General features: G+C 41.9%; 1 protein-coding gene across 7 annotated transcripts in view; it reads left to right on the top strand.

Annotated features, from left to right (window-relative positions):
• Positions 1-26003, top strand: part of MOB2 (MOB kinase activator 2) — a 166453-nt gene that overhangs the window by 62251 nt on the left and 78199 nt on the right. The window contains exon 1 of one of the 7 annotated variants that reach the window (XM_073347223.1): positions 15994-16010. The exons of the other annotated variants lie outside the window; for them this stretch is intronic. Coding sequence (XP_073203324.1) covers positions 16009-16010 — 2 coding nt within the window. The 5' untranslated portion in view covers positions 15994-16008. Of the gene's footprint in view, positions 1-15993; positions 16011-26003 lie in introns of those variants that run through there. 7 annotated transcript variants of the gene reach the window in all.

The raw sequence follows: 26003 nt of genomic DNA, 5'->3' as shown, positions 1-26003 counted from the left end.
GGCCAGATCCTCCGCTGATGTAAATAAATGCAGCTCAGTAACAATCATCCACAGGGTATGGAGATGTAAATGTGGACTGAAATCATCCATGGTGGGGCTACACCTTCAAACAGTTGAAGAAATAATGGCAACAAGGAGGAAAAACAGGAACCTCAAAGTGATTTACCAAGGACAGGGAGTATAAAGTGGACACTTCTTAGGAGGCAGTGATGTCCTCATTGAGGAAGTTGTTTCTGTAATACCTTTTGCGGGGGGGGGGGGGGGAGTTGAATATGACTTTTGAAGTTGGTATTGCCTACAATCAAATGATCATGGGCTATAGCTGAAAGAGGAGGTACTCGAGAACCAATTCATCTCTGGCTCACCAAATGGATCAGAGAGAGAAGACTGCTTTCTAGAAATATAAGGTGATGTTTCATTCACTATAATTAAAAGTAAGGGATGCCTATCTCAGTGAGCCTTGCAAAATGTAAGAATCAACATGTTGTGCATATTCAATTTCTTTTATGTTTAATCTGGTTTTGTTTCCGATTTCTTAATGAAATCTTGTTTTTAATTATACCACACGGTCTGGGAATTTCATGCCAACCATTCCATAGAGAGAAAAGGAGACAAAATGAAGGGAGAGTCTCTAAAGTGTGCCTCACTGAGGGTTTTTGGTCCAAATAACACACAAGGGAATCTCATCTCCTAAGGTGTCTATTGCAGTGCTGTTGTCCGATACAGGAAATGCCTAAGGACTACAGATGGCAACAGAGTTCAAGGAGCAAAAGGTGACCACTATCAACATTTTAAAATCTTTTTAAAGTCTATTTTTTAGCTCTTCAGGGCCACCCTTTTAAATACTCTGGATGTCATTCCTCCCCCCTGTGCGGCGAATGCTAACTGAGCTCCAGAGTTCACTCAAAGCTTTGTTTGTTGAAATGTGAACTGAATTCCTTCAACAAGTGAGAACAAGACTCATAACACTGCAATTTCCTTTTGTATAGTGTCTTCTGTTAATTTATATGAGGAAATAGCACTTAACCCCATCATCTTCTCCTCAACAGAGAGAGAGATGAAGAGCCCCATCTTGGACTTGAAATATTGCATGTACTTGTTCTATCACTTCCTTTGAAATGCATAGTTTTTCTTACTCTGCTTAAAATTGAGAAATTTTTCCTTCTCGGACAGGATCTAGCCCAAACTCGTCTTTCTTTTCAAGGGCTTTTTCTGGGATGCTACAATTTCATTCTTTGTATTGTGCCTCCATGCCAAAAATGAGGATTTTCCTGCCCAAGGACTACATTAAGATCATCTTTTGTTGCTCCACATTCTGAAGGGAGAGCAGGCACTGGTCTAACACGCTTGTTTTGGAGCAGATAATGTTAGACTTTACAGCATTCAGAGCTGGTAGCTTTAAATAATTTGCATGAAAACCAGCATGGATTCTTGGAAACAGGGTCTCGCAGCAATGAATAATATGCACCTGGTGATGTCCTATCCTTTAACTTGAATGGAGCCAAAAAGATCCTAAATAAAGCAATGACCGGGGCTGCTTCTGGATTCACCCTAATTCTTCAGTGTGATTTACTAACCAGCATTCAGGAGTAGTTATATAAATTTTGCCCTTCCAATTATCCCAGTAATCATAAAGTATTTTTTTAAATTTACGGGACCGCTTTGTAAATCAAAGCCATGCTGTCAGCTTTAAACTTCTAATCCCCAAGTGGCAAGAGGGAGGTAAATGGAGTGGCTCCTCTGCTTTCAAATGGTTTCTTTGCACTCAGGAACCTGACGGTAGATCGGTATTCATTTCAGTTTACTAGATAACGCTTAGGCCATGCTTACGCTACCACTTTTGTTGTATATCTTGTGTCACTCGGGTGTGGGGGGAAAAAAACACCCCCAAGTGACGTAAGTTACACCAACGAAAGCACTGGTGTGGACAGCTGTGTTGGCAGGGGAGAGCTTCTCCCGCCAGCTTAGCTACCACCACTCGTGGTGGTGGTTTTATTATGTCAAGGGGAGAGCTCTCCTGGCATAGAGCAGCTACACAAGCGATCTTATAGTGATACAGCTGCATCGGTACAGCTGTGTCGCTGTAAGCTAGTTAGTGTAGATATGGCCTTACTCAGTAGGGTGAGACCTTTAGTACTGTTATGAGTCTGCAGGGAGAGTAGTGGTGGTCTGCCTACTTGATCACCTCCTGGAGATTGTTCCTCCAAGTCAGGGTTAAGTTCATTAGCAAGGCATCCTGGGGAAGCTTGCACTATGGCTGCACCCGTTGTGTGAATAAGCAGAGAAGTCCAGTTTACAGGGCTGTCATTCCAACCCCTTTCACAAGTTGTACAATTTAAAAAAGCAGAGCATAGCATATTTGGTAGGTTTTTGTAATTTGAACATACTCAAATGGGTTAGCAGATTGAAGGGAGAAACACAAACTAATTTCTAGATTAGAGCAGTTCAACAAAAGCATTTTTTATTCACAATTACTAGCTTTTTTTGGTTGGGTGTATAACAATATAAACAAATGCACGTGAGGAACGCCCCCAAGAATTTTCCTGTTTTCCTCTCCCCCTCCCCCCCATGAATCAGACTTGCTATGGGAAGGAGTAGGAATTGGACTTGCTTGGTTGCTCCTGCTGGGCCAGAAGCTCAATTTCTTCATTGCTGGCTTGACCACTTCTTTGCCCACTCAGGCTATTCTCTCTGCTCCTGTCTACCGTTGCAGGTACAACCTCGGCAAGGAGTCTCCTGAGCTGGCAGGAAACACGTCCCATTTCTGGTCTTGTGTCCAGCCAACCGGGAAGAGGTCACTGAAGGAAGTAGCAAGGGCAGAACTGGAGAGCTGAGCATTGGAGCTGTCCTGCCGACCAGCAAACTCTATAAGGCCCCTTGGGAGGTTGTAATCTGTAAAAACCTGCCTTTAAGCCCCATTGCATTTTAACAATTAAATATCAAGTAAGGACCAGATAGTAAAATGCTAAATATAATGAGATGGGATGGGAAGGGTATACTGATAGATATTAGTGTATTGACTTGCGTGACAATAGCCTGCTAATGTTGCGCCTGAATAGTAGCTGCACTGCCTTGTCATTAATGGGTTGCAGTTAACTCCAAAGTTGGCATACTTTTGATTATCGCTCCACCTGGCTATTGTTTGACTTTCAGACAGAAGAAAATGTGTGAAACACTGTTCAATATTCAAATACATTAGAGTAGCACCAATGAAACATTTGAATTTTTGATTGTGAAGTACAAGACGCAAGTGTAAGACTGTGCTTCACTCACCAGAGAACTTGTCCCAATAGGCTGTTCTTAAAGTACAGTCTGATTGTTCAGGGACAACCCTCATAACACCACCTTGAGTGGTGGTAGACCATTTGGATAGGCTCAAAGTGATTAGAATGTAACAATATATGGATTTGAGTGTCCCCGTAGGAATGCTCCTTTTCTAACAGTTGTTCTCAGTAAAACATGAATGACTTGCTGGAACCATGATTTAAGGCAGTCCTCTCTTTATTTGGGAAGTCAGAGTTGGTCTGGTTTTTAGAGCTGGGGTGGTGACTTGACTAACCTGTCTTTCCTGGATATAGTTGCTAATTTGGCCATTCTCAAAACAGTGTGCTTTGCATTTATTCTGATACTGTTGTATTGGGGCTGTGAGGTGGATGGATAGTTTGTACATGAAGACCAAAATGACAAAATTAACGAATGTGACTTGGCTGGGGATTGCCCACTTGATAACAGAGATGTGTGGTTTAACTCCTCAATGGTGAGTTAAGCACCAGCAAAGGTGCATAGATGCCTGCTTGATGAATGATGGCAAAATGGTAGCCATGATTAGTTCTCCAAAATGTTCCTGAAATAGTATGTGACTTTGAATGACGATCTACAGGAAGTGCATGAAACTGGAACGCCAAACTTCAGCATAATACTTAGCTGTTAAATAACAGAAGAGAATATTTGTAATGTTACAAATGTAGTGCTAAAATGTGCTAGGTGTTTTCCAAAGGAGAACATGATCCCAATCCCAAACACTGTAGCATTTCTGTTAATCTCCCCAAGATGTCCCAGTCGGATGCAAAATACTAGCATGTTTTCTCCTGCCTTCGTTGCCACACCTTTGAAATGGTGGAATGAAACCTATATAAGGTCACTCCATGATGCCTTGGATGGTGAAAAAGCTTCTCTCTGTCTTTGGGTGTTGCCATCTGGTGCAATTGTCCCAAGCTAGAGATGAAGGTGATGGTTGTCTGGGATGATCAGATTAAAATTTGCTCACTAGAGTAATAGTTGATCTGTAGTTCATAAATTTTTTTTTTCCCCCCAGGAGTGGTCTCTTGCAGAGGATGGAGACCAAAAGCAAAGGCAGTTTACTAAATCTGGAATCAAGAACTAATGATTGTCGAAGCAGGGTTTTGCTTTCAAAAGAACATGCTGTGTTTGCTGTGAAGAAGCAGAAGCTCTGGATGCCTCACATTGGTTTCTGAGCTCCTTTGCTTTGTTATTGGATTTGCTATTGAATCAGATCAGATATCTACAGGGCTTTGTAGAGAGTTGATCATACAAAGTGTGGCCCTGGAAAGCAGAGGCTATTAAAAGGTTTAAAAAGAAAAGGAGTACTTGTGGCACCTTAGAGACTAACCAATTTATTAGAGCATAAGCTTTCGTGAGCTACAGCTCACTTCCTCAGATGCATATCGTGGAAACTGCAGCAGACTTTATATATACACAGAGAATATGAAACAATACCTCCTCCCACCCCACTGTCCTGCTGGTAATAGCTTATCTAAAGTGATCATCAGGTGGGCCATTTCCAGCACAAATCCAGGTTTTCTCACCCTCCACCCCCCCCCCCCCAATTCACTCTCCTGCTGGTGATAGCCCATCCAAAGTGACAACTCTTTACACAATGTGCATGACAATCAAGTTGGGCTATTTCTTGCACAAATCCAGGTTTTCTCACATCCCCCCCACCCCCATACACACACAAACTCACTCTCCTGCTGGTAATAGCTCATCCAAACTGACCACTCTTCAAGTTTAAATCCAAGTTAAACCAGAACATCTGGGGGGGGGGGGGGTAGGAAAAAACAAGAGGAAACAGGCTACCTTGCATAATGACTTAGCCACTCCCAGTCTCTATTTAAGCCTAAATTAATAGTATCCAATTTGCAAATGAATTCCAATTGCAAATTCATTTGCAAATTGGATACTATTAATTTAGGCTTAAATAGAGACTGGGAGTGGCTAAGTCATTATGCAAGGTAGCCTGTTTCCTCTTGTTTTTTCCTACCCCCCCCCCCCAGATGTTCTGGTTTAACTTGGATTTAAACTTGGAGAGTGGTCAGTTTGGATGAGCTATTACCAGCAGGAGAGTGAGTTTGTGTGTGTATGGGGGTGGGGGGGATGTGAGAGAACCTGGATTTGTGCAAGAAATAGCCCAACTTGATTGTCATGCACATTGTGTAAAGAGTTGTCACTTTGGAAGGGCTATCACCAGCAGGAGAGTGAATTTGTGTGGGGGGGTGGAGGGTGAGAAAACCTGGATTTGTGTTGGAAATGGCCCACCTGATGATCACTTGAGATAAGCTATTACCAGCAGGACAGTGGGGTGGGAGGGAGGTATTGTTTCATATTCTCTGTGTATATATAAAGTCTGCTGCAGTTTCCACGATATGCATCTGAGGAAGTGAGCTGTAGCTCACGAAAGCTTATGCTCTAATAAATTGGTTAGTCTCTAAGGTGCCACAAGTACTCCTTTTCTTTTTGCGAATACAGACTAACACGGCTGTTACTCTAAAAGGTTTAAAACACTGATGGAAGACAAAGAGGGTATTGAGGAAAGTTTTAGAGAGAAATTGAGAGAGGGCTTTTGCAGTACAACAGAGCCGAGTCTGTGTGATATTCAGCCTGCCTCTCACTGTTCCAACAGCCTGTTGAGAAGCAGGCCAAGAAAAGACTCTCCAAGACCTTGTTCCCCTCAGCTGAAGGTTGCCATCTGGACAGAGGATGCTAAAGGATTCCTGGAACATATAGAAAGGAATCTTGAGGGCTGAAAATAAATGCACTGTGTCCAGTGGAGACAGGAAGTGTCTGAGACATGGAAGGATAGAGGCGGGGAGCTGCTTAGCATTACTGTACTGTCGGTCAGTATAGCAGTCAGGATGAGAGGCAGATGAGAAAAACCACTGTGCTGCACTAACAAGCACACAGCCTTCCTTTTCAGGCCTAAATAGAATCCATTTAGTGCTTGTGCATGCAGGTTTTTTAAGTCACGGAACTATTTTACCTACCTTGTCGTTTTCCTAGCCTCCTTTGTCTGCCCAAAATAAACAAAGCTTTTTAAAGCTCTTACTTTTGCATTAAAACAAAAAGTTTGACTGGGTTTATATGTCTAGAAGAGGCATCAGGCCTGACTTGCTGGAACGTGGCCTGATGCTTTCATATGTAGCAGAATGTGTGCTGCCTTCTCTGTTCTAACATATTCATATTCTCTCTTCCGCGCCCCCCCACCCCCCGTAGTAAGGCTAATGAACAAAGGTCTGTTGTACTAAGGGATAGTAAATGGGGGGTTAACATTAGTGAAGAACAATACTCTTCCTCCTTGACTTGTGAGAATGGTGCTTAACGGGTGTGGTTTATATGTATAATGCACTGGAGCAAAATTTTCACCTAATCTTTTCAAACTTCTTTCCACCTGCAGTGAAATGTTGTAATGGATATTTTTTCATTTCCACACAGCTTTATATTAATTAAGGGGAATCTACTAGAATCTGGTAAATGTTTGTTTTTGTGTATTGTGGTTTTTTTTTTCTTGGAGGTAGAAGTTGAAATGAGGTAATCTATTATTCCTCTCTCAAGATATTGCAATGCGTATGTCTCTGTGTCACCAGATGTCATTTCTAGTGGGTGCTATGACTAATATTAACTGATTCTGTGTCACTGCCCTCTCATCCAGTTGGCAGACCGAAGTGATTCAGCAGACCTAAATCGTGTGGCTTTGTTTACACCTAGTAATCTGTAGAAGAGGACGTAGTTGTAGGAGAGGAAAGTGGGGGTACGGAAAGAGAACCTTTCTGTATACTATCAAGAACTGCCCCATTAATTTGTTGTTTGTCAGACCTGAAACCCCTGTATTCTTACGTAGCTAAAAGCTCAAATTGAATCAACAAAAATCCTTTACGCTTGTGAACTCCTAATTGTCAAATGATCTATAGTTCTGAGTCTTTAAACCATATAAATATTTCATACCTGTTGTCTTCTTCCAAAAGAGCTGGGGGCAGGAGGGAGCCTTTTATGCACTGTGCACCTTACAACATTTGCCACAGTGACTTACAGGCTGCTGAAAGGTTTGCCTTTTGTTTTCTCTTCCCTGTAATGCCTGTATATAACTGTCACAGACCTGTTTATCAGGAAGGGCTATCAATATTTCAGTGGCTTTGTACACAGCCAGTGTTGGAGCTGTAATTAAAATAAGTTGAGGGTTAACTCTGCTCAGTAGTAAACTGCTGTCCGGTTAGGGTGCGTTTTGGAGTCCAGAGGAAAGAGGTGTGACTGGACAGTATTGCAAAGCAAAGCTTGGTACTGAAGGTGTGTGTGTGTGTGCTTAAAACACCATGTTTTCCTCTTTAACTAGACAGTCTTAAAATTGCTGCATTCACTGGGTATGCGGACCTCCCAGCCCAGGTTGATAGTCTTGGGCTCACACTACCTTGCTAAAAATAGCTGTGTGGCCTCTGAGGCTCGGGCTGGAACTCAGGGTCTGGATCCTAAGGAGGCAGGTGGGCTTCAAAGCCCGAGCTGCAGCCCAAGCCACAACTTCAAAGCACTGTCCATGCAGCTGTTTTTAGTGTGGTAGCACAAACCCCAGTCTCTTGACCCAGACTGGGAAACTTGCTGCCACAGGCTTTGTAGACCTACTACTGACATTTAGTCCAAAGAAAAGTGGTGGTTTTCTTGTACCTCGTGCACACCTTAGCAGTCTAAAAATGTGACTTGCTGTCTGTCAGAGTGGGAGTTTTCTGTAACATTTTGTATGGGTACTGTGTGCCTCAGTTTCCCCCATATGCTGCATTGTTAGGTGGTGGGAAAAGGTTGTTGGGCATTTTCTGTTCAACCCTTGTGTGTGAGTGGCCTCTTTCCGTTGATGAATTCTCTGTGATAGTGAGGTTGCTGGGTAGTGCCCAGATAAAGGAGTTAGTCATCACTTTGTGACTGTGCCAAATGGTGTGCATGCAGGTAGGGAGCAGGGGAAAGTGGCCTTCAAATTGGACTTGTTTAATATGTCTGAAAACCTGCTGTGCTATCTCAAAGTAATTTAGATGTGTAATACAAAATATATAATTCTGTGTTTGTAAACTGCCTTGCAAACATTACCTACCGAGTAGGCAGTTTTTGATTAGTTAATATACCTCCATTTTACAGATTGGGAGACAGGCACAGCAGTTAAAAGATTTAGGCAAGGACATTGGCAAAGCTGAGATTAGAACTCAGAGGTTCAGGCGTCTAGCCCTGTCTTCAGATCATACTGTTTCTCAGATATTCAACCAGTCAATTCACTGCTGTAAACTGCGTGTTTTGTTTTAGGTGCACTGGGGTGGTTCATAACCCGTTATTGTAACAGAGTCAGAGGGAGTGTAGAGAGTTCAATAACTTATTAGCAAAATAGCATTAGAAGGAAGAGGGCAAAGTGCAATGGGAATAGTTTTCTGAATGGTGATTTTGAAATTTTCAGATGAGAGGTGGGGTTTCAGTTACCTGAGTACAATGCAGTAGATTGGATTTGTAAGTAACACGTTGGGTTAAAGAACTCTTCATGTTCCTGTCTTGGCAATGTGAATGTAAACAGTCATTCCAGGAATGTAACAGTTAGTTATCTATTCTGGAGCCAATTCAGGTCTGAACTTAACAAGAAATGGGGAGTTTCTGGAACGCCTGTAAGATTCTCTTAAAGGAATTGAAAGAGGCTGAGGCAAGGGGGTTGCGTAGGGGGCACGGGGTGTGTATATAATTAAAGGCGGAGCAGCATTGGTAGTACCACTTGTTGTTAAAGTTGCCTGGCGCTTTCCATTTATAAGACCCTGTTATCAGTTGCTTATAACTTTATCCGTTCAAGCTGAAATTTTCCATGCTGGGTGTCTGTCTCAAATTGAATTTTTTTAAAGTCTCAGGTAAAATGATTGACCTGTTCCTGAGAACAAGATTAGGAAAAACACTACTTTGCCCTTGTGGGATTTTTTGATTGTTTTTTGTGTGCCAACTGTTTCATTTAGAAGCTCGTACTAGAGCTCTATTTTGGTTCAGGGACTTGAAATTTGTCCGGGGGTTATTCTAGTATCAGGAAAAAGAAAAGGAGGACTTGTGGCACCTTAGAGACTAACCAATTTATTAGAGCATAAGCTTTCGTGAGCTACAGCTCACTTCTTCAGACGCACCTTCTGCTGTTGTATTAAAAACTACTCAAATGTGGCCAAGTTTTGAGCCTTGGAAAACTAGCTGTTTGCACATGCCCAGACTTGTTTAGAATTTGGCAGCTAAATTCTCCAAAGATTGTCTGCACTGAGTATGCTGCAGCCTGGGGCTGAGCAGGACTCCCCCTGTAATTGCTCGTCTTATTGGCCTGGGGCCATCGTGGCATTGGGCACCGCAAAGGAGAAAAGAGACTTTCTTTCCTGTGCTCTCCATGCTCCCCCTGTAGCACCAAGGAGAAGGGAGAAACAGCATTTTGAAGGCCGGGAGGGGAGGGGGGCAGAGGAAGAAGGGGTTGCAGGAGCTGGGAGAAGGAGGGAGCAGAGCAGCAGGGAACTGGGGAGGGGAAGTACTTGGACACAGAGAGGGGAAAGAGCTAGGGCTTGGGGGACTGGGGTACAGGGAGAGGAGGGTTTGAAGTGTGGGGGTACAGTGGAAAAGCTGAATAAGGGAAGAGCACAGGGTCTCCAACCACTACAGTACTCTGCTCAGTCTCCGCATTCCACTGCCCCCAGCAAATAGCTGTGAAACTCATTGACAGAGTGTGTGCTGTGTAACCTCAATTCCAGCATTTCCGAACTTTTCAGTGCTTTACTTTGCAGCCTTAATATTCTTTTAAAGTAATTTTTTGGATGTCCTATGTTATCTTAAAAGCCGGAAAACCAGAAAAATAAATGATTGGAGAAACATTGGCAGTATAATAAACTGAGGATGCGCCTGTCGTAGAGTTGTTCTCTGACAACTGAGTGAGAAGCAGTATTGGGCAGAACTAGGACACCCAGTGGTATGTGTCTGTGTGTCAAATCCTGCCCCCGGACATCCGATTGAGGGTTGTGCCTGCCCAGAATCTGAAAAAAGGCTCACCTGAGGTTCTCTGACTTCTTCCTATAACCCATCATTTTCCAGCCACAGACTTTCACTGTGTTTCATTCCTAGGGAAGAGTGCGTGCATGCACACACAGACACGTGTATGTATATTTTTCAGCCGTGAGGTTTATAGACACTGGTTATTCAGGATTGGAGGATGTTGAAGGAAACTAGTTGTATTTTTGAGCTGTCTGACTGCAAGGAGGCTACGTGAGACATTCTGTTTTTTTCATATGTATATTTTTTCTAGATAACACAGATGAGGCTTAATTGTAGCATAAGTTAACTTGTGTTTGTCCACCCTCAATGCAGAATATTTCTTGCTGCCCAAGTGTCATTCTTGCAGTGAATGGTCATACTCCCTCAGATATGATGGAGACATACAGGGGTGGACAGAGATACAGTGTTGTCTATGGGACTGTGTGGCCTGGTGGCCAGCCACTCTATAGCTGTAAACTTAGCTCCACCACTAATTCACTAGTGCTATCCTAAGCCATTTAATTCATTCTCTGCGTCCGTTTCCCTTCTGTGAAGTAGGAAATATTTCACCTGCCTTGCAGAAGTGTATAAGGATTGTTGGTTAATTGTATGCAAAGAGCTTTGAAAATAGTAACCTTCTCTAATTGGTAGTGTTTCTCTTACATAAATCAGCTTAAAAAACAAAAGCAAAAACATAGAAAAGAGATATTCCACATAGCAACTCAAAAGAAAATGATTGTGCAGTTGGTTTTGCTATACGAGTCTGACAAATAGGGTAATCTTCCCCAATATCCTGGATAAACCTCACTGAATTAAGTTAAACGTCATTGAATTAAACCTAATATCATGGGGCCCATTGTATTAAAAATGCAATTGTTTATGGGATCCTGGGGATTGTATGTATTTCCATGGGAACGGTAAAAATACAGCTCCTCCAGGAACTGAGAACAGTGTGGGGTGATTAGTCAAAGTCACTCCAGTTGTAACATTTCCAGGGAATATCCAGTCCCTGGAGAGGTTCACATAAACTTGTTAGTTCAAACTGAATTCTCCAGGAACCATCAGAGATTTTTGGGTCAATAACCTGATGATAAACTGACTTGATGCTTTTTTCTGATCCAGCAAAAGGACAGCACCTCTGGTTTACAGGGGCTCTGACACTTAGAGAAGGATTCAATGGTCTTTGGCCCACTGAGGCCCCACAAGATTTGGCTGTTGGTTCTGAGCTGAACTGTGATGAACTTATGACCACAGGAGAAACCCTGTGTGTGACCTTTTGAAGGACTAATCACCAACCAGAACCCCTGTTGGAGTGATGGGTTGATCTCTGGTCCGCTTATTAGTAGGTGTATAGGTTTTTATTGTTCTTAATGTTTTTGTCTGTAATGCTTAATGCTTTCACTTTAAAAATAAATGTGCCTGCTTATAAAGGTCTGTGTGGTAACTTAACTGTGGCAATTACAATGTCTACCTTCTCTGAGTAGAAAAGTGAAGCAGGTCTGCTTAGGCAGTCTGTCTTTTACTGGAAGATATCCTAGTATAGTCAGGGTACTGTGCAGCCTGGACATGCACTGGTCAGGAGGGAAAGATGCTTGTCTTCACCCAAGAGACGTGATGGCTAGGAAGCCTGGAGCCTAGAATAGGAATACTGGTGTAGTTGTCCTGAACTGTGACAGAAAGGTCATCAAAGGGCCAACCTAAAAACCTTTCCTCTCAGAGTAGTTTTAATGAAAGGCTCTTGCACCCAATATCACTCTTCTAAATTATGAAGAGATCTAGGTTAGTTAAATCTAAATAGTTTTGCTTTCTGGCTATACACTACCCCCCACCAAGCAATGAAAAGATTTAGGGTACCCTGTTTCCCCAACCCTGAACTCCAGCTCTGTAGGAGTGGGGGAGACCTTGTCACATGCCCACACAATACCCCCGCCTTGCAGCTGAGTTCCCTTGCCTCTTTGCTGTTCTATCTTTATTCAGATCTGTGGGTCACCCACAGCAGCTAATGGATTTGTGCTTTAGCCTAATACCCTTTTGTTACAAGTCTATGCCCTTAGCCCAAGCAGGCTAGAAGTTGATAAAAACTGATCGCATGGAACTTCCATTCAGAGAAGTGAAGATCGAATTAAATGGAGAAGGGAAGCGGAAGAACACACAATTTGACCTAAACTAGTTTGGCAAGGTGGGCAGGAGAGAATTTTCTGTGGTGAGGAAAGGCTGGACCCATTGCCTGGCATACAAGGCATGGATCACGTTACTGGAAAACTTGGATCAAATATTGTAGGTATGCGAGCTGAAAGCTGGGAGAATCAAAATACCGTGTCTGGTTGGCCAGAAGGGCAAGCAAGGTCATGGCTGAACCCAGAATATAAGATTTTTGTTTAAACCTTCCCAGCAACACCCAAGAGCCTTTCTGACCGCAACAAGCATTGTGGCAACTTCAATCTGTGGCATGAAACTTTGTGACGAAGGGCACGGCTACACTAGAGAGGTTACAGTGGTGCAGCTGCATTGCTATAAGCGCTCTAATGTAGCTGTTGTAAGCCGGCTGGAGAGAGCTCTCCCATTGGTTTAATTATTCCAGCCCTCACGAGCAGCAGAAGCTATGTCCAGTGGGAGAAGCTCTCCTGAAAACATAGCCCTTTCCATGCCAGCACTTATATTGGTGGAATTTATGTCACTTGCAGGGGGAGGGCGAGGCGAGAGGGGTGTGAGGTACTTGGACTGCAGCCTGGCCAAAGCACGGAAAAAAGCTACACGTTTTGGTGGTGTCCCAGAGGAGTTCCGCATTTTACTTCAGGGAACACACAAACTCCAGCAGTTACTTGGAATATAATTTTTAGCCCTGGAGGAAAGGTGACTTTGCATTGCTCTGCCAGGACACACCTACTGGTGAATCTGATCAGATAACTCATTTCCTCTAAAGGAATCTCAGATCAGCCATCCTGGCCTGGGAAGAGCTTTAGGAATGGTAAACTGTTATGCAAGGAGAGGGGATGTTATGTAAGTGAGGAAGGAGAATAAAAATATGTATTCAATCATAGATCTCAAAGTAGCAGCTGTGTTAGTCTGTATCCACAAAAAGAACAGGCGTACTTGTGGCACCTTAGAGACTAACAAATTTATTAGAGCATAAGCTTTTGTGGGCTACAGCCCACTTCATCGGTTGCATAGAATGGAACATATAGTAAGAAGAGATATATACACACACACACACACATACGGAGAAGGAGGAAGTTGTCATACAAACTGTGAGAGACTAATTAGTTAAGATGAGCTGTTATCAGCAGGAGAAAAAAACTTTTGTAGTGATCATCAAGATGGCCCATTTAGACAGTTGACAAGAAGGTGTGAGGATATTTAACTTTAGGGAAATAGATTCAATATGTGTAATGACCCAGCTACTCCCAGTCTCTATTCAAACCCAAGTTAATGGTATCTAGTTTGTATATTAATCCAAGCTCAGCAGTTTCTCATTGGAGTCTGTTTTTGAAGCTTTTCTGTTGCAAAATTGCCACCCTTAAATCTTTTAGTGAGTGGCCAGAGAGGTTGAAGTGTTCTCTTACCGGTTTTTGAATGTTATGATTCCTGATGTCAGATTTGTGTCCATTTATTCTTTTGCGTAGGGACTGTCCGGTCTGGCCAATGTACATGGCAGAGGGGCATTGCTGGCACATGATGGCATATATCACATTGGTAGATATGCAGGTGAACGAGCCCCTGATGGCGTGGCTAATGTGATTAGGTCCTATGATGGTGTCACTTGAATAAATATGTGGACAGAGTTGGCATCGGGCTTCGTTGCAAGGATAGGTTCCTGCGTTACATTTCATGACAGTCAGGTTGATTTTCACTGGATATAAGAGGGTTATCATGCAGGAAGTAGAGCCAGACAGCAGTTGGGGGAAATGTAGTGCTGGCAATAAGAATTAGTTTTTTAAAACTTAGGGTTGGGAAGATACAAAGTTAGGTTCTTAAGGTTACAGTTTACTAAACATCCTGCCTTGGGAGGGGAGCTGCTTTTTTTTTTTTTAACTAAAGATTTCTGCTGACAAATTGTAGGGGGAGGAAAAATGCCACTGGCCAGAGCTGAAGACTTCTCTTTTTATTACCTTAGATTAGAGGCCTATTGAAAGATACTGTGGTTTAGAGTAATGAGGATTGAGCTGGAACCTGAGGAAATCTGTTCTTAAGTCTTTCTCTCTCTGTGTGGCTTTACACAGGTCACTAATAATAAAACCCTAGCACTGATACAATCCCTTTTAATCCATAGATATCAAAGTGCTTCACAAAGATGGAAAGTATAACTATCCCTATTTCTCAGTTAGCGAAACTGAGACATAGAGGATGAGGATGTCTCTTAACTAGAAAGTGTTCTTACCTTCTATGAACTAAGACATGGCAACAAACACAAGGCAAAATCCTAATGAAGACAAGACAGTTTGTAGTTTTCACACAAGTTAGCAGGTCCAGGCAAAGACTGTAGAGGAGCCAGTCTTTGCCTGGACCTGCTAACTTGTGTGAAAACTACAAACTGTCTTGTCTTCACTAGGATTTTTTCTGTTTGTTGCCATGTCTTACCTAACATGAGGTAAGAGCCTGTGTTTTCCCCTATGAAGACAAGGCCCAAGTGACTTGTCCAAGGTTACACAGTGAGTCAGTGGCAGAGACAGGAATTCCTTTTCCTCTGCCCTTTCTGCTGAACCACAGCTGTTGACTGCCTCAGTTTCCCCACCTGTAAATTGAGAATAATATTTACCTACCTCACAGGGGCACTGTGAAGATTAACTAATGTTTGTACAGTGGGGGGGGGGGGGAATGTAGAATTCTGTGTTCTAATATTATTTCCTTGTGTGAGGCCTAGACTCTGACTTGGGTGAAACATTCTTTCCTTTCCTTGAAGGCTGGGTGATCTGGGTTATGTTTTTAAATGTCTGCAAAAACCTCATCTTGCACTGGAAACTTCAGTGCTTGTGAAAATATAACTAATAGCGGCCAAAGCCCGCTTCAGTGACGGGTCTGTTAGTGTAAGTTTCATAAAAAGGCCAGTGTTGCTCATTTGGGTGATTCATGCTGCTGCTTGTCATTGACGCATAATATATCGCTCACTCTGTGCTCACATAAAAGGCTGTTTTGTGTGTGCAGACATAATAATATTGGATAAACTGTAAAACCACCACTGAAATTAAATATTTTATTAGAGATGTCAATTTCATACTCCCATCCTCTGAGATGGGATGCTAAACATGTCTGATATATGGCTTGCATGTGGAAGATAAGTGTATGGTGTTTGGTATCATACTCCGTTATTGCAGTTTGTTCCTTTTAAAAGCAGTTGCCAGTCTATTTTTAGAACTACAGTGAAATAAAGATTAAAACTGCTATTCATGGTGGGTTTTATACAATATAACAGCTTCTGCATGTTTTTAGACATTTTAAAGTTTTTTCTTTGGATAGATAACACAGGAGTATGACTATATGAAAATGCAACCTTATAGTTCTGGCTTCAGTAGCTTTTTGATTGCCTCAAATATCATCATGGTACACTTTTTTTAATTATTTTTTTTGGTCAAGGTGCACAGACGACAATATAGCAAGAACAGAAGAATGCCTTTTTTTGGTGATGGGCCATCCTCTTTCAGAGACAGACTGACGGCCAGCTTGATTCATAGTTAGAATAGTTATACTCCATTTGTAGCTTTATTTATTATGTGAGCTTTGTTTCTTACTCAAACTCTTGCTTTGATTTGTGTATTGGACTATTTAATGATTGTTGTTTAATTTGTTCATTCTTTTCTCTGGGTCCTGGGCTTACTGCTAAATAAACCACAGGCTTTATTTCGCTATCAAAGGGAGGGAATTGCTAGGGCAATGGAAGCATGTTCAGTCTAGGGATTCTGAAGGAAGGTAAATGTATTGTTACAACTGGCTTATCCTTTGGATTTTAAGGTACTGTAACTTCTCTCTGTGTATTTACTTGAAAGAACCAGGGCCTGCCAAGTTTGCATTGTCAATTAGGTGTTTCTATAAAAAGGATTTCATCTTCCATTCAGGATTGGTACAGATGAATGATCATTCTACTTGTTTAGCCAGGCTTATTTTTTGTATCGATTCCTAGTGGGAGCAGTTGGACACTTGCTCTTTGTGATGGATGTGGGTCTGTGATTTATGAATACTGTTTGTTGACCCGGTTATTGAGATGTTTACTGTATTAATATATTGGTTTAGTTTAACAGCAGGCTGTAAGGAAAAAAAAAATGAGCAGGAATGTAAGACCTACTGCTTAGCAAACACTTCATGGGTTTTAAGAGACAGTGGCAGAGCCGTTGGCTTTGAGTCCTCTGGCCTGACCTCCTGAGCCTCCTCGTCTAGTTTTTGACAAGCAGGGTCAAAGCGTGGGAACTGACGCAACCAAAGGCTGAATGTCAAGGTGCTCTCTCAAGAGAAAAGGCAGCCGTTCGGGAGCTGTTTGGAGAAACAAGACGGATGCTGGCACACGCTGGGGAATCTGAAAAAGCTAGACCACTATCGTATTAGTGTAGAGTTTTAGGTAAGTTAGACATGTATAGGCTGTCTTTTTTTTTTAAATCCTTTTTCACTAAATGGTTTGTTTCTGCTATTATGATTAAACAATATTTAGTTTTTTTAAGGAGTCTGGCAACTGTACACAACTGGTTAGGAAGAACTGTAACACCTTTGATCTAGTGGCATGAAAAGGAATAGTATGCTAGTGTGCTTAAAAGCTCTAGGAAGTACAATCTTGCAGTCACTTGTCGTCACCCCCCCGTCGCGCACCCCCCCCACACACACAGTTGCAAGGGTCAATTTCTACAAACTTGATCTCAGATTTTCACATCTGTGTTTATTGAAAAGCTTTAAGGGAAATCACAAATAACACTATAGTCAACTGTCTGTGTTCAGCTAAATGGCTTAAATTTCATGGATATAGTGCCAAGATTTCCTCATGATTGTAAATTCTTTGGGGTCAGGACAGTGTCTTTGTGTTCCAGTCTTGATTGGGACCTCTAAGTGCTTCTCTGTTAAATAGCTCCAAGTTGCTTTAAGAAATCAAATCTCTTATGTGACTCCGGGATAAGAATTATTTTGGTGGCAGAGGCTCAAATGTGATTGACTTCAGTGTTGATCTCAACAAATGGTTAGTGCCTTTGAAAGGGGATAGATCAAAGCACACTACACTAAAAGTTCCCTATAGCAGCAGCGGGATCCACATGGACAGCTGGAGTGGGGCAGGCTAGTGCAAGGCAGTCTTACACCCCATCTTACTGCAGACTAACTGTTCATATGCCTTTCATATAGACAAGCCATCAGTTATGTGGCTGCTCAAGCTTATTACTGAATACCATGTCAAATGGACTGCTGATTTTAGAATAGCTGCCATGGGTGCAGGATCACTGCAGGTGAGAAATGTCCTCTGGAACTATACAGAAATGCTTCAGCAGCTGATTTCACTATATCTATTGCTGCTGTCACCCATCTTTATGTTGGAGACCTTGCATTTTTGTGTTTTTATTCAAGTTTGATTTTATCTTTGAGCAAGAAAAGGAATGAAGTGCTGCTGTGTGGTGGTAAAAAATGAATGTGTCAGATTTTCCTCCAGAAACAGAAACCAATTTTTGTCCTGGGAAGGCATACAAATGTGTTTTTCTTCGATGCACTGAAGACGCTAAGCAGATTCTTTTACCTTATTTTATTTTAGTTTTTTGGACTCAGCAATGTCTGTTCTTGCAACTAATGGTGGTGCTTTTTTTTCTTTCTACGTTTTAAGCTGAGAAAATGACTTTGCTATATTAAGTCTTCTTGCAGTTCTTAAAAAGGCTGACGTGATAATGATGCATCCACATATAAGGCTACAGGGTTCTATAATGTGAAAGCAAAGGGAACAGTGGCAAGCAAAGAAACAATCAAAATCTACAATAGTATCCTAAAAAGCAAGGCTCTTAAAATAGCCTACAGAAATTGGGGAATGGGGGAGAAGGAAGGGACAAATAGACATGTGCAAGATTAATTCTTATGTTTAGATAAATGTAGTCAGTACAACATTGCTCTTCTTGTCAGCCAAATATTCGGCCCTGACTATGTTAAGAAACTACTAATGTAGTTAAACCAGTGCAAATCTTAATGTAGTGAATTCAACCCTTTCAGAACCACTGCTGCAAACTTCCTGCAAACTCAGACAGAAAACATTACATCAGTTAAATCTGAACATGTGAACACATATACAAGGGCATAAAATACTTTGGGAGATAAGACTCTTCTGACTTGTAATTCCCTGTGGTTAGGGCCCAGAGTATTGCATGGCTGCAGAACGCTTCCCTTGCTGCAGATTTATGCTCCAGAATAAAAAAAAACAACCTTCTATTCCTTACTGTTCTGAAGAAACAGTTCTGTTCACATGTTCAGATTTAACTGATGTAATGTTTTCTGTCTGAGTTTGCAGGAAGTTTGCAGCAGTGGTTCTGAAAGGGTTGAATTGTCCCCATTCATCTGAGTGGTTATTTGACTCTGAAACTTAAAGATGATTTGAAATGTCCATGTTAACTGTGCCACTGCTGATAAACTTTGCAGAAACACCCTATTAATGTGCTTACTCCCCAATTTCAAACTGTCCACTGAACTGCCAAAAGCCCCAACCATTTGGTCCGCAGGTATCTAGTCCCCCCTTGTAGTTTCTACAAGGCAGTTATACATTTTTCAATACAAAATGCCACTTTCATAAACATAGTGCGGTGTACCATAAAATAAACTGATTACTGTATTAATTGTATTCACTTGTGTTCATTTTTGTATTTAATTTAATTAAACCTCTGTGACATATCGGGGTAGAATTTGGACTACTGTGGGTGGGGGTATCACCCTGCCCTGCAATTGTGAGTGCCTTACAATGCCTTGCTGAAGTAGTTCCCACCTGGGCCTCTCAAAAACAGCCTTCCAGTGTGTAAGCCACACCCTGAATGTCTGTATGTAACTGCAGCTTGCCAGCTATGTCCTGGCTCTCCCAGCCTGGGTTATACTGTAGGGTGACCCCAATGCTCCGCCAGTCCCAGATCTTCCCTCAGAAATGTATGTCCTGTACTGCCCAGCCCTCTCCTGGACTGTACAAATATATATTAAGTCTGTTAATTCCTTTGAGGGAATAATATGCCAGTTTATTACCTTAAATAGTTACCCAGATACTTCAATTTAAACTCACTGGATTAGATAAAACAGTAAAAAAGGTTTAATAACTACAAAGAGAGATTTTAAGTGAGTACAAGTATTGAGGCATACAAGTCAGAAATGGTTACAAGAAAAATAAAGATAAAATACTTACTAGCATCTACTTAAGAAACTATCTCAGTTGCAAAGCAACCTTTCTCATCACATGCTCGAGCAGATTACTGACCAAAACTTTCAGGTCAGGACCCTTTCTCCCAAAGTACAATGGCTGTTTCCTTTTGTCGTCTTAGGTGCCAAGAAAGCAATGGGCAGGAGGACAGAGAGGGTTGCCTTTTGGTGGTTGTCCTCCTTTTTATAGTTTCAGTCCCCCTCTTGAAAATAATTTTTCATCTGAGACCCAGGAAACAAAGAATCTAAGTGGAAGGATATTCTCTGGTGGGTTTTTTTACACCTGTTTGGACTTCCTTTGTTTTCCTTCCTTGCTTGATGACTCTGTTTACTGCTTAAATGCAAATTCAGGCAAACACACATTCCTTACTTTGTTTAGAGCAGACCTGACTTCTGCCTAGCGATGCTGTGGGGTTTGAGACATGTGTTTAATAACATCATACAGGGGGAATCTTATAACTTCACATACAGTGTTGCCCCACACATTTTACCAGGACAATACTGACCAGCAAGTTGAGTTTTCAAATGATACCTTACACTTTGTACAAAGTTTACTACAATAGTGTGGAGAGTGTGAATACAGGGGTGTATTCCATCACAATCTCCATTTGTAAATGTATCTGAAACTGGTTCAGAATTCCCAGATTTTTCGCCTGAGTGGTGCAGAACTTAGTTGTAGGTTGACCTTGCCTCTGCTGAACGTGAATTATGCTGACAGTTGATCCTCCTTTCATCTCCCCAAACAAACATTTGGGGCAGAAAGATCTGTGCTCATCAGTTTTGGCATACCTGACTAGGGGGCTGCACATGGGCCACTTTGCTGATCTAGGGGAAGCTTAATTTCTTTTCATCTGTCCAACATACACCCACCGTAAAGGTTTCATATTTGGACCTATCTCCTATCTGGTTGGTTTATCCAATACCACTTCAGTGACTCCTTCACTTGGTCTCTTCACGTGTTGGGGTGTGGGAATAAGCAGCTGTGGTTCTGTTGGAGGTCTGAGTCTAGGGCTGTTGTGAATTCCTTCCCATAGGTAGAGGAAGGGAAGAAGTGGAGAATCTCTTCTGGCTGCAGTAGTGCTAATGGGCGGGGGGCTGAGGGTGAAAAGTTTGTCAAGCCAAGAAAAAGTTGAAAGGGCAATGAATTAGAGGCGAGGGTTCCCTCCATTTTAATGTGTATATATTTAAAAAGTGATGTTTTTAATTACTATTAGACTGTAATGTGTAATGTCTACAGGGATTGTTCTGCTAATATTAATGTTATATTGCATTAAGTGTATTATAAAATAAACACATCCATATGCATTGTCTAACTTTGTTTCAGATTTAAGCTTTATTTTGATCAACATTACAGCCTCCTTGTTGACATTTTAAATCTTTCTCTCCCTTTCCCCTCTAATGGGTCTCTACTAGTGTTTAAAAAACAAACACATGCATGCACAAAGACCCCACCCTCTCTCTGGGTTGAGACTCTGTGTACTATTTCTACTGAAAGTTCTAGATTTAATTTTTTTTTAATATCAGTTTCAAACTTTTTTGTTGGAGAAGTACAGTTGGGCAGATTTTACCAACCTAGTAGTGAGAGCGCTTAGCTAAATTAAACATAAAAAAAATAAAATAAAATAAAAACCAGATCAAGTTATAATGTTGTGTAATCCAAAATTTCCTAGTGTTTTTCCACTGGGTTTATAACCTCCAGGGTTTCCTAAGTGATTGTCTTGGCCTGGCTTTTTTTAGCTGAAGTCTCATTCTCAGAAATCTGTCTCTCACTCTCCCTCTGCAGGTTTCAGAGTAGCAGCTGTTAGTCTGTATTCGCAAAAAGAAAAGGAGGACTTGTGGCACCTTAGAGACTAACAAATTTATTTGAGCATAAGCTTTCGTGAGCTACGGGTTGGAAGACTGTGAATTTCCCTGCAGGAGTTAAGTACCCTGCCTCCAGGCAAAGAAAACCTGCAATTCACAAGATAATCCCCTTTTGTCTCTGCTTGGCCACAAAGCAGAGAGAAACCAAGCTGCTTTCAGTTTCAAAGCTGCTTCTGGACTTCCTAAAAATTCCTTTTTAAAATCTGTATTTCTAGTTCAAAAAATCTCAACTGGATCTCAAAATGATTTCAGGTTAATCCCACCACTGTGCCACCATGTCACGGTTCCTCCCCCACTCTGAACTCTAGGGTACAGATGTGGGGACCTGCATGAAAAACCTCCTAAGCTTATCTTTACCAGCTTAGGTCAAAACTTCCCCAAGGTACAAAATATTACACCTTGGACTGGCCGCTACCACCACCAAACTAATACTGGTTACTGGGGAAGAGCTGTTTAGCTCACGAAAGCTTATGCTCAAATAAATTTGTTAGTCTCTAAGGTGCCACAAGTCCTCCTTTTCTTTCTCCCTCTGCAGTTCTTCCAGACTTTCCTCCTCCTGGATAGAATCACTGGCTAAATTTTGCAGCAAAGACTCTTATACCAACTGGGAAAACTTGGGTGGAGCAGTTTGGCAAGTCATACAGTTGCTTCCTGTTGTTGGACTGAAGGGGCAGTGCTTGCTCTAAATTACCTGCTTCCTTCTTTTGCACAAAATTAAAATATAAAAATCAGTCTTCCCGTGTTTTTTTCTATTTACAGCATTTTATGAACATGCTTCCTTAGTCATAATCTTGGGTGCTGACCTGAATAGGTGTCTTCATGCAGTTAATTTTCAGCTACTTATTACAGATACGTGCATAAGCTCCTGCTAACATGCCCAATTACATCACCAGTGCTTGTGAAGCACAGTAACTTTTTTCACATCTAGCCCAAAAATGTGAAAGATTCTCTTTAGTGTCTTGTGTTAACTCTGTGTAGCCTCTTTTCAGCAGGGTAGAATCTGTGTTCAGGTCCAGCTAGCTGCTTGTTGTGTGCTTTTAGATATAAAGTTGCAAGCAAAGTCAGCCTCGTTCTAAGCAATGTTAAGTATGCTTCAGCTCTGACATTAAATTTTGCCTTACTTAACTCTTCATGACATTCCCTCCAAAAAAGAAGCTGCCTGTGTTCATTCACTCACGAACCTGCCCTCAGTATGCTGCAAAAAGTGTGGGATCGAAGCAGATTTAGTTATTTATTTATTTATTTATTTATTTGGTACGGTTTGGCCCATGTTGAAAATTAGCTCTTTCCTGTGCATGGGCAGATGCCTGTTAAAAATGATTCGGCAAATGATGATAAAAGGCTGTTAAATCTAGTTTTGTTTGAGTTAAGCTCTGAAATGAGACGTTTTTGGGTGGTTTTCTTCTAAATTTATAAAATCGTGGCTTTTATCTCTGGGTTAGTGTGGACCCACCCTTTTCTATTTCCAGGCAGAGCACTCTGTATTATTTCAGTTCCTTTGCTTCATTGGACACTGTCCTTGCTTATTCTGAAGCACTTGCAGTAAGATTTTCAGTGTTGATGGCCTCTTTACCTTCAATCAGGAATGCCCATTGTATTTAGTTTAAAAAGTTCTTCCCTTAAAAGTAGTGTAGATAAATAAGACTCTGAATGCACTCTGTGGCCTATTTTATATTGGACATGTCACGTAATGGCTTTCACAGCCATGATAACCCTCCTGAACCATGGATGCAAAGCTTTATCTTTTATCTTCTATACCAGTCCAGACACCAGATCTACAGGATGATATTTCTTAACTAATCTGTTAAAGAATGCTTAGCTCTGAAAACTGAAGCAGCAACTCTTTCATGTACCAAGAGTGGACTAGCAGAGCCCGTTAATTTTAAGAACTGTTATACTGACCACTGGGGTCTTTTTTGTGGCAGGTACTTTGACCTTGATAGCACTCGGGGACTTCAGCATCAACATGGTTAGCTCTGATTCTGATTGGGCATTTTATATTTAGCTGCTGGTCTCCTATAATAGCTTTCAGATGGAGATATTAAAGAACGCATACCCTTGTGCTTCTGTAATCCCCAGAAGAGCCTGGGGGGAGGGTGTGAAAGAGAAAAGAGCATTGATAGATTTCAGCAGGAGTAGAGTTTTTGGAATCGCCAGCAGCTGGTTGCTGCAATGGAATGCTAAAACTTATTTTTAAAGTAGTGAGATAGCTAGTGAAAACAAAAGGCTCATAAAAATCTGTGGGTAGCTTACTTTAAATGTGCATGCATAGAGAAGTTAAGGAACAGCTAAAAAATGTCCATTTTGGGGTAAACCTTTCTGATCTTTCTCCTAACATCTTACAGTATGGTATTGTACAGTGGTTTTTAATAGTCATCCGAACTAAAGTCACCTCCAACTCCATGTATTGTTACTGCTGGTGCAAATTAGCATGCACCCAAAACCCTTCAGGCCTCTTGTTATCTCCAACTGGTTGGTTATATGTGCAGTGTTTAGTCAGTTCTCCATCCTCTCCATGTCATTCTTCTCAGTGAGGTGTTTCCTGTTGTCATGACAGCTGGCAGAGGACCAGATCTTTGCTCTGAGCCTGGGCTTAGGACTGCGCATCAGGAGGGACTTCCTAGCTTTCTCTGCCAGGTGGGGCACACAGCAAACTCCGGGTCACCTGGTATAGCAGAGCTTTCATAGCGCTTTTTTTTTTTTTTTTTTTTTTTTGAAAGATTAACTAAATTGCCTCAGTTTCTTCCTTGGCAATTTTGAGGAGAAAAATAGTGAAGTAGAACTAAAAGGGGAAGTGGGGGGGGGAAACCCCTGTAGGCTTTGAGGCAGGTCTGAAGGACATCATTAACTCCCTTTTCCCCTTCAAATGGCTGGCAGACAGCAGGCTGGAGGAAACCAGCTTTCAGCTTGGATGTGGGCAGAGGTCTGTGCCAAGACAATTAAGTGGACCACAGTAAAATTGCCTGCCAGTGAGTGTGGGTGAGGCCTATGCTGAGATGGTAGAGCAGGCCACATGGAAACTCTATTCACCAAATCCTGACAGCAGGCAAAGTTCCCTCGTAGCAATTCAAAGGAAGAAATTCCTGCTCCCAGCTAGCATATAGGTAAGATCCATGTTAAGATTGTGGAGATGGCCACAAAACATCCTCTTCCTGCAAGCTTTTTTTTTTAACTTGCAAGTCCTCAACAATCATGAAAAGTGTCAGCTCCTGTGACTTGTCTGATGCTAGTGAGTCACTTGTCTCCAATGGCTGAAGCTCACTCACAGTCTGTGCCTTCAGTTCCCACTCACCTTGGACTCAGGAGCAGGGGGGGTGGTGTAAAATTATTAACATCCCCTTCCCTGGGAGGAAGACTGACCTATCTTTCCACTTCCCGATTCCAGGGAGATCCCACAGGGAGTCAGAAAGTGGCTACCCTTTTCCTTAGGGAGACCAACAGGATACGTACCTGCAAGGTGTTCTTTCAGTCTCTCCAGTAGTCTCCTACCCCTCCCTCTTTTTCTCTCAGGGGTTTGGACCAAGGACTTGTGAAGGATATTGCTCAGAATCAGCTGTGAAAGGAACAACACATAGTCTTAAAACCTCTCATAAGAGTCTCTCCTCTAAAAAGGAGAAATCTCTAAAACTCTAGCTTTGAGCAAGATACCTCACTCTCAACTAAATTTAATCCTTTAAGCACAAATGAGAGACACTTATGTCTTTAGAAAATGAAATGCCAAACCCTGCACGCGCGCACACGTGCCAAATCTGAATACAAAAAAACCTTGACAACCTTTTCGTGTTACACAGGGCCCATCAACTGTCATTAAAAGCCTTCAGAAACATGGTTTTGAGTGAACAAGTGAAGGGACTATTACAGTCGTCAAACTCCAGCATCAAAGGTATCACCCCAGACTGTCTTTGTTTCAAAAGATACTTACTGAGATGGTGTCTGATTAGTCAAACATTAGCACACCTCTCTTAAGAGTCTCTCAATCAGCTCCTGGGCTAGGTGGTCCGATGTGTGGATACCTGGCACAATTCTCACTTCGCGTCCAGCCAATAATTGCAGCAAATTGGTATATGAAGATCTTGGCTCAGATCCAGTGTTTGTATCTCTTGGGGCTAGTCTACACTGGCAACACTAAAGCGCTGCCAGGGCAGCACTTTAATGTGGCTTGTGTAGTCATGGCAGAGCGCTGGGAGAGGTCTCCCAGCGCTCTAAGAAAAACCACCTCCACGAGAGGTGTAGCCACCCCTTAGCGAGAAAGTTGTAGTGCTGTAAAGTGCCAGTGTAGACAAGCCTAAATTCATTTTTGATATCAACAGCCCCTGATGTTAGATCCAGAAAAGCTGGTAATCAGAACAGATACCATACCCCGTGTAGGGGGAACATACCTAGACTCCTATATGACTTGGGAGGATGGAGAGATTGAGGTGAAATCTGTACCCCATAGTACTGACCTTTTAATTTTATAACTGCTCCTTTAAATAGATCTAGCTGTTTTAGTATCT

This window comes from Lepidochelys kempii, chromosome 6, assembly GCF_965140265.1.
Source record: "Lepidochelys kempii isolate rLepKem1 chromosome 6, rLepKem1.hap2, whole genome shotgun sequence".
In the NCBI taxonomy this organism is placed as follows: domain Eukaryota; kingdom Metazoa; phylum Chordata; order Testudines; family Cheloniidae; genus Lepidochelys; species Lepidochelys kempii.
The sequence above is the reverse complement of the archived record's forward strand: the minus strand, read 5'-3'. Positions and strand labels throughout refer to the sequence as shown.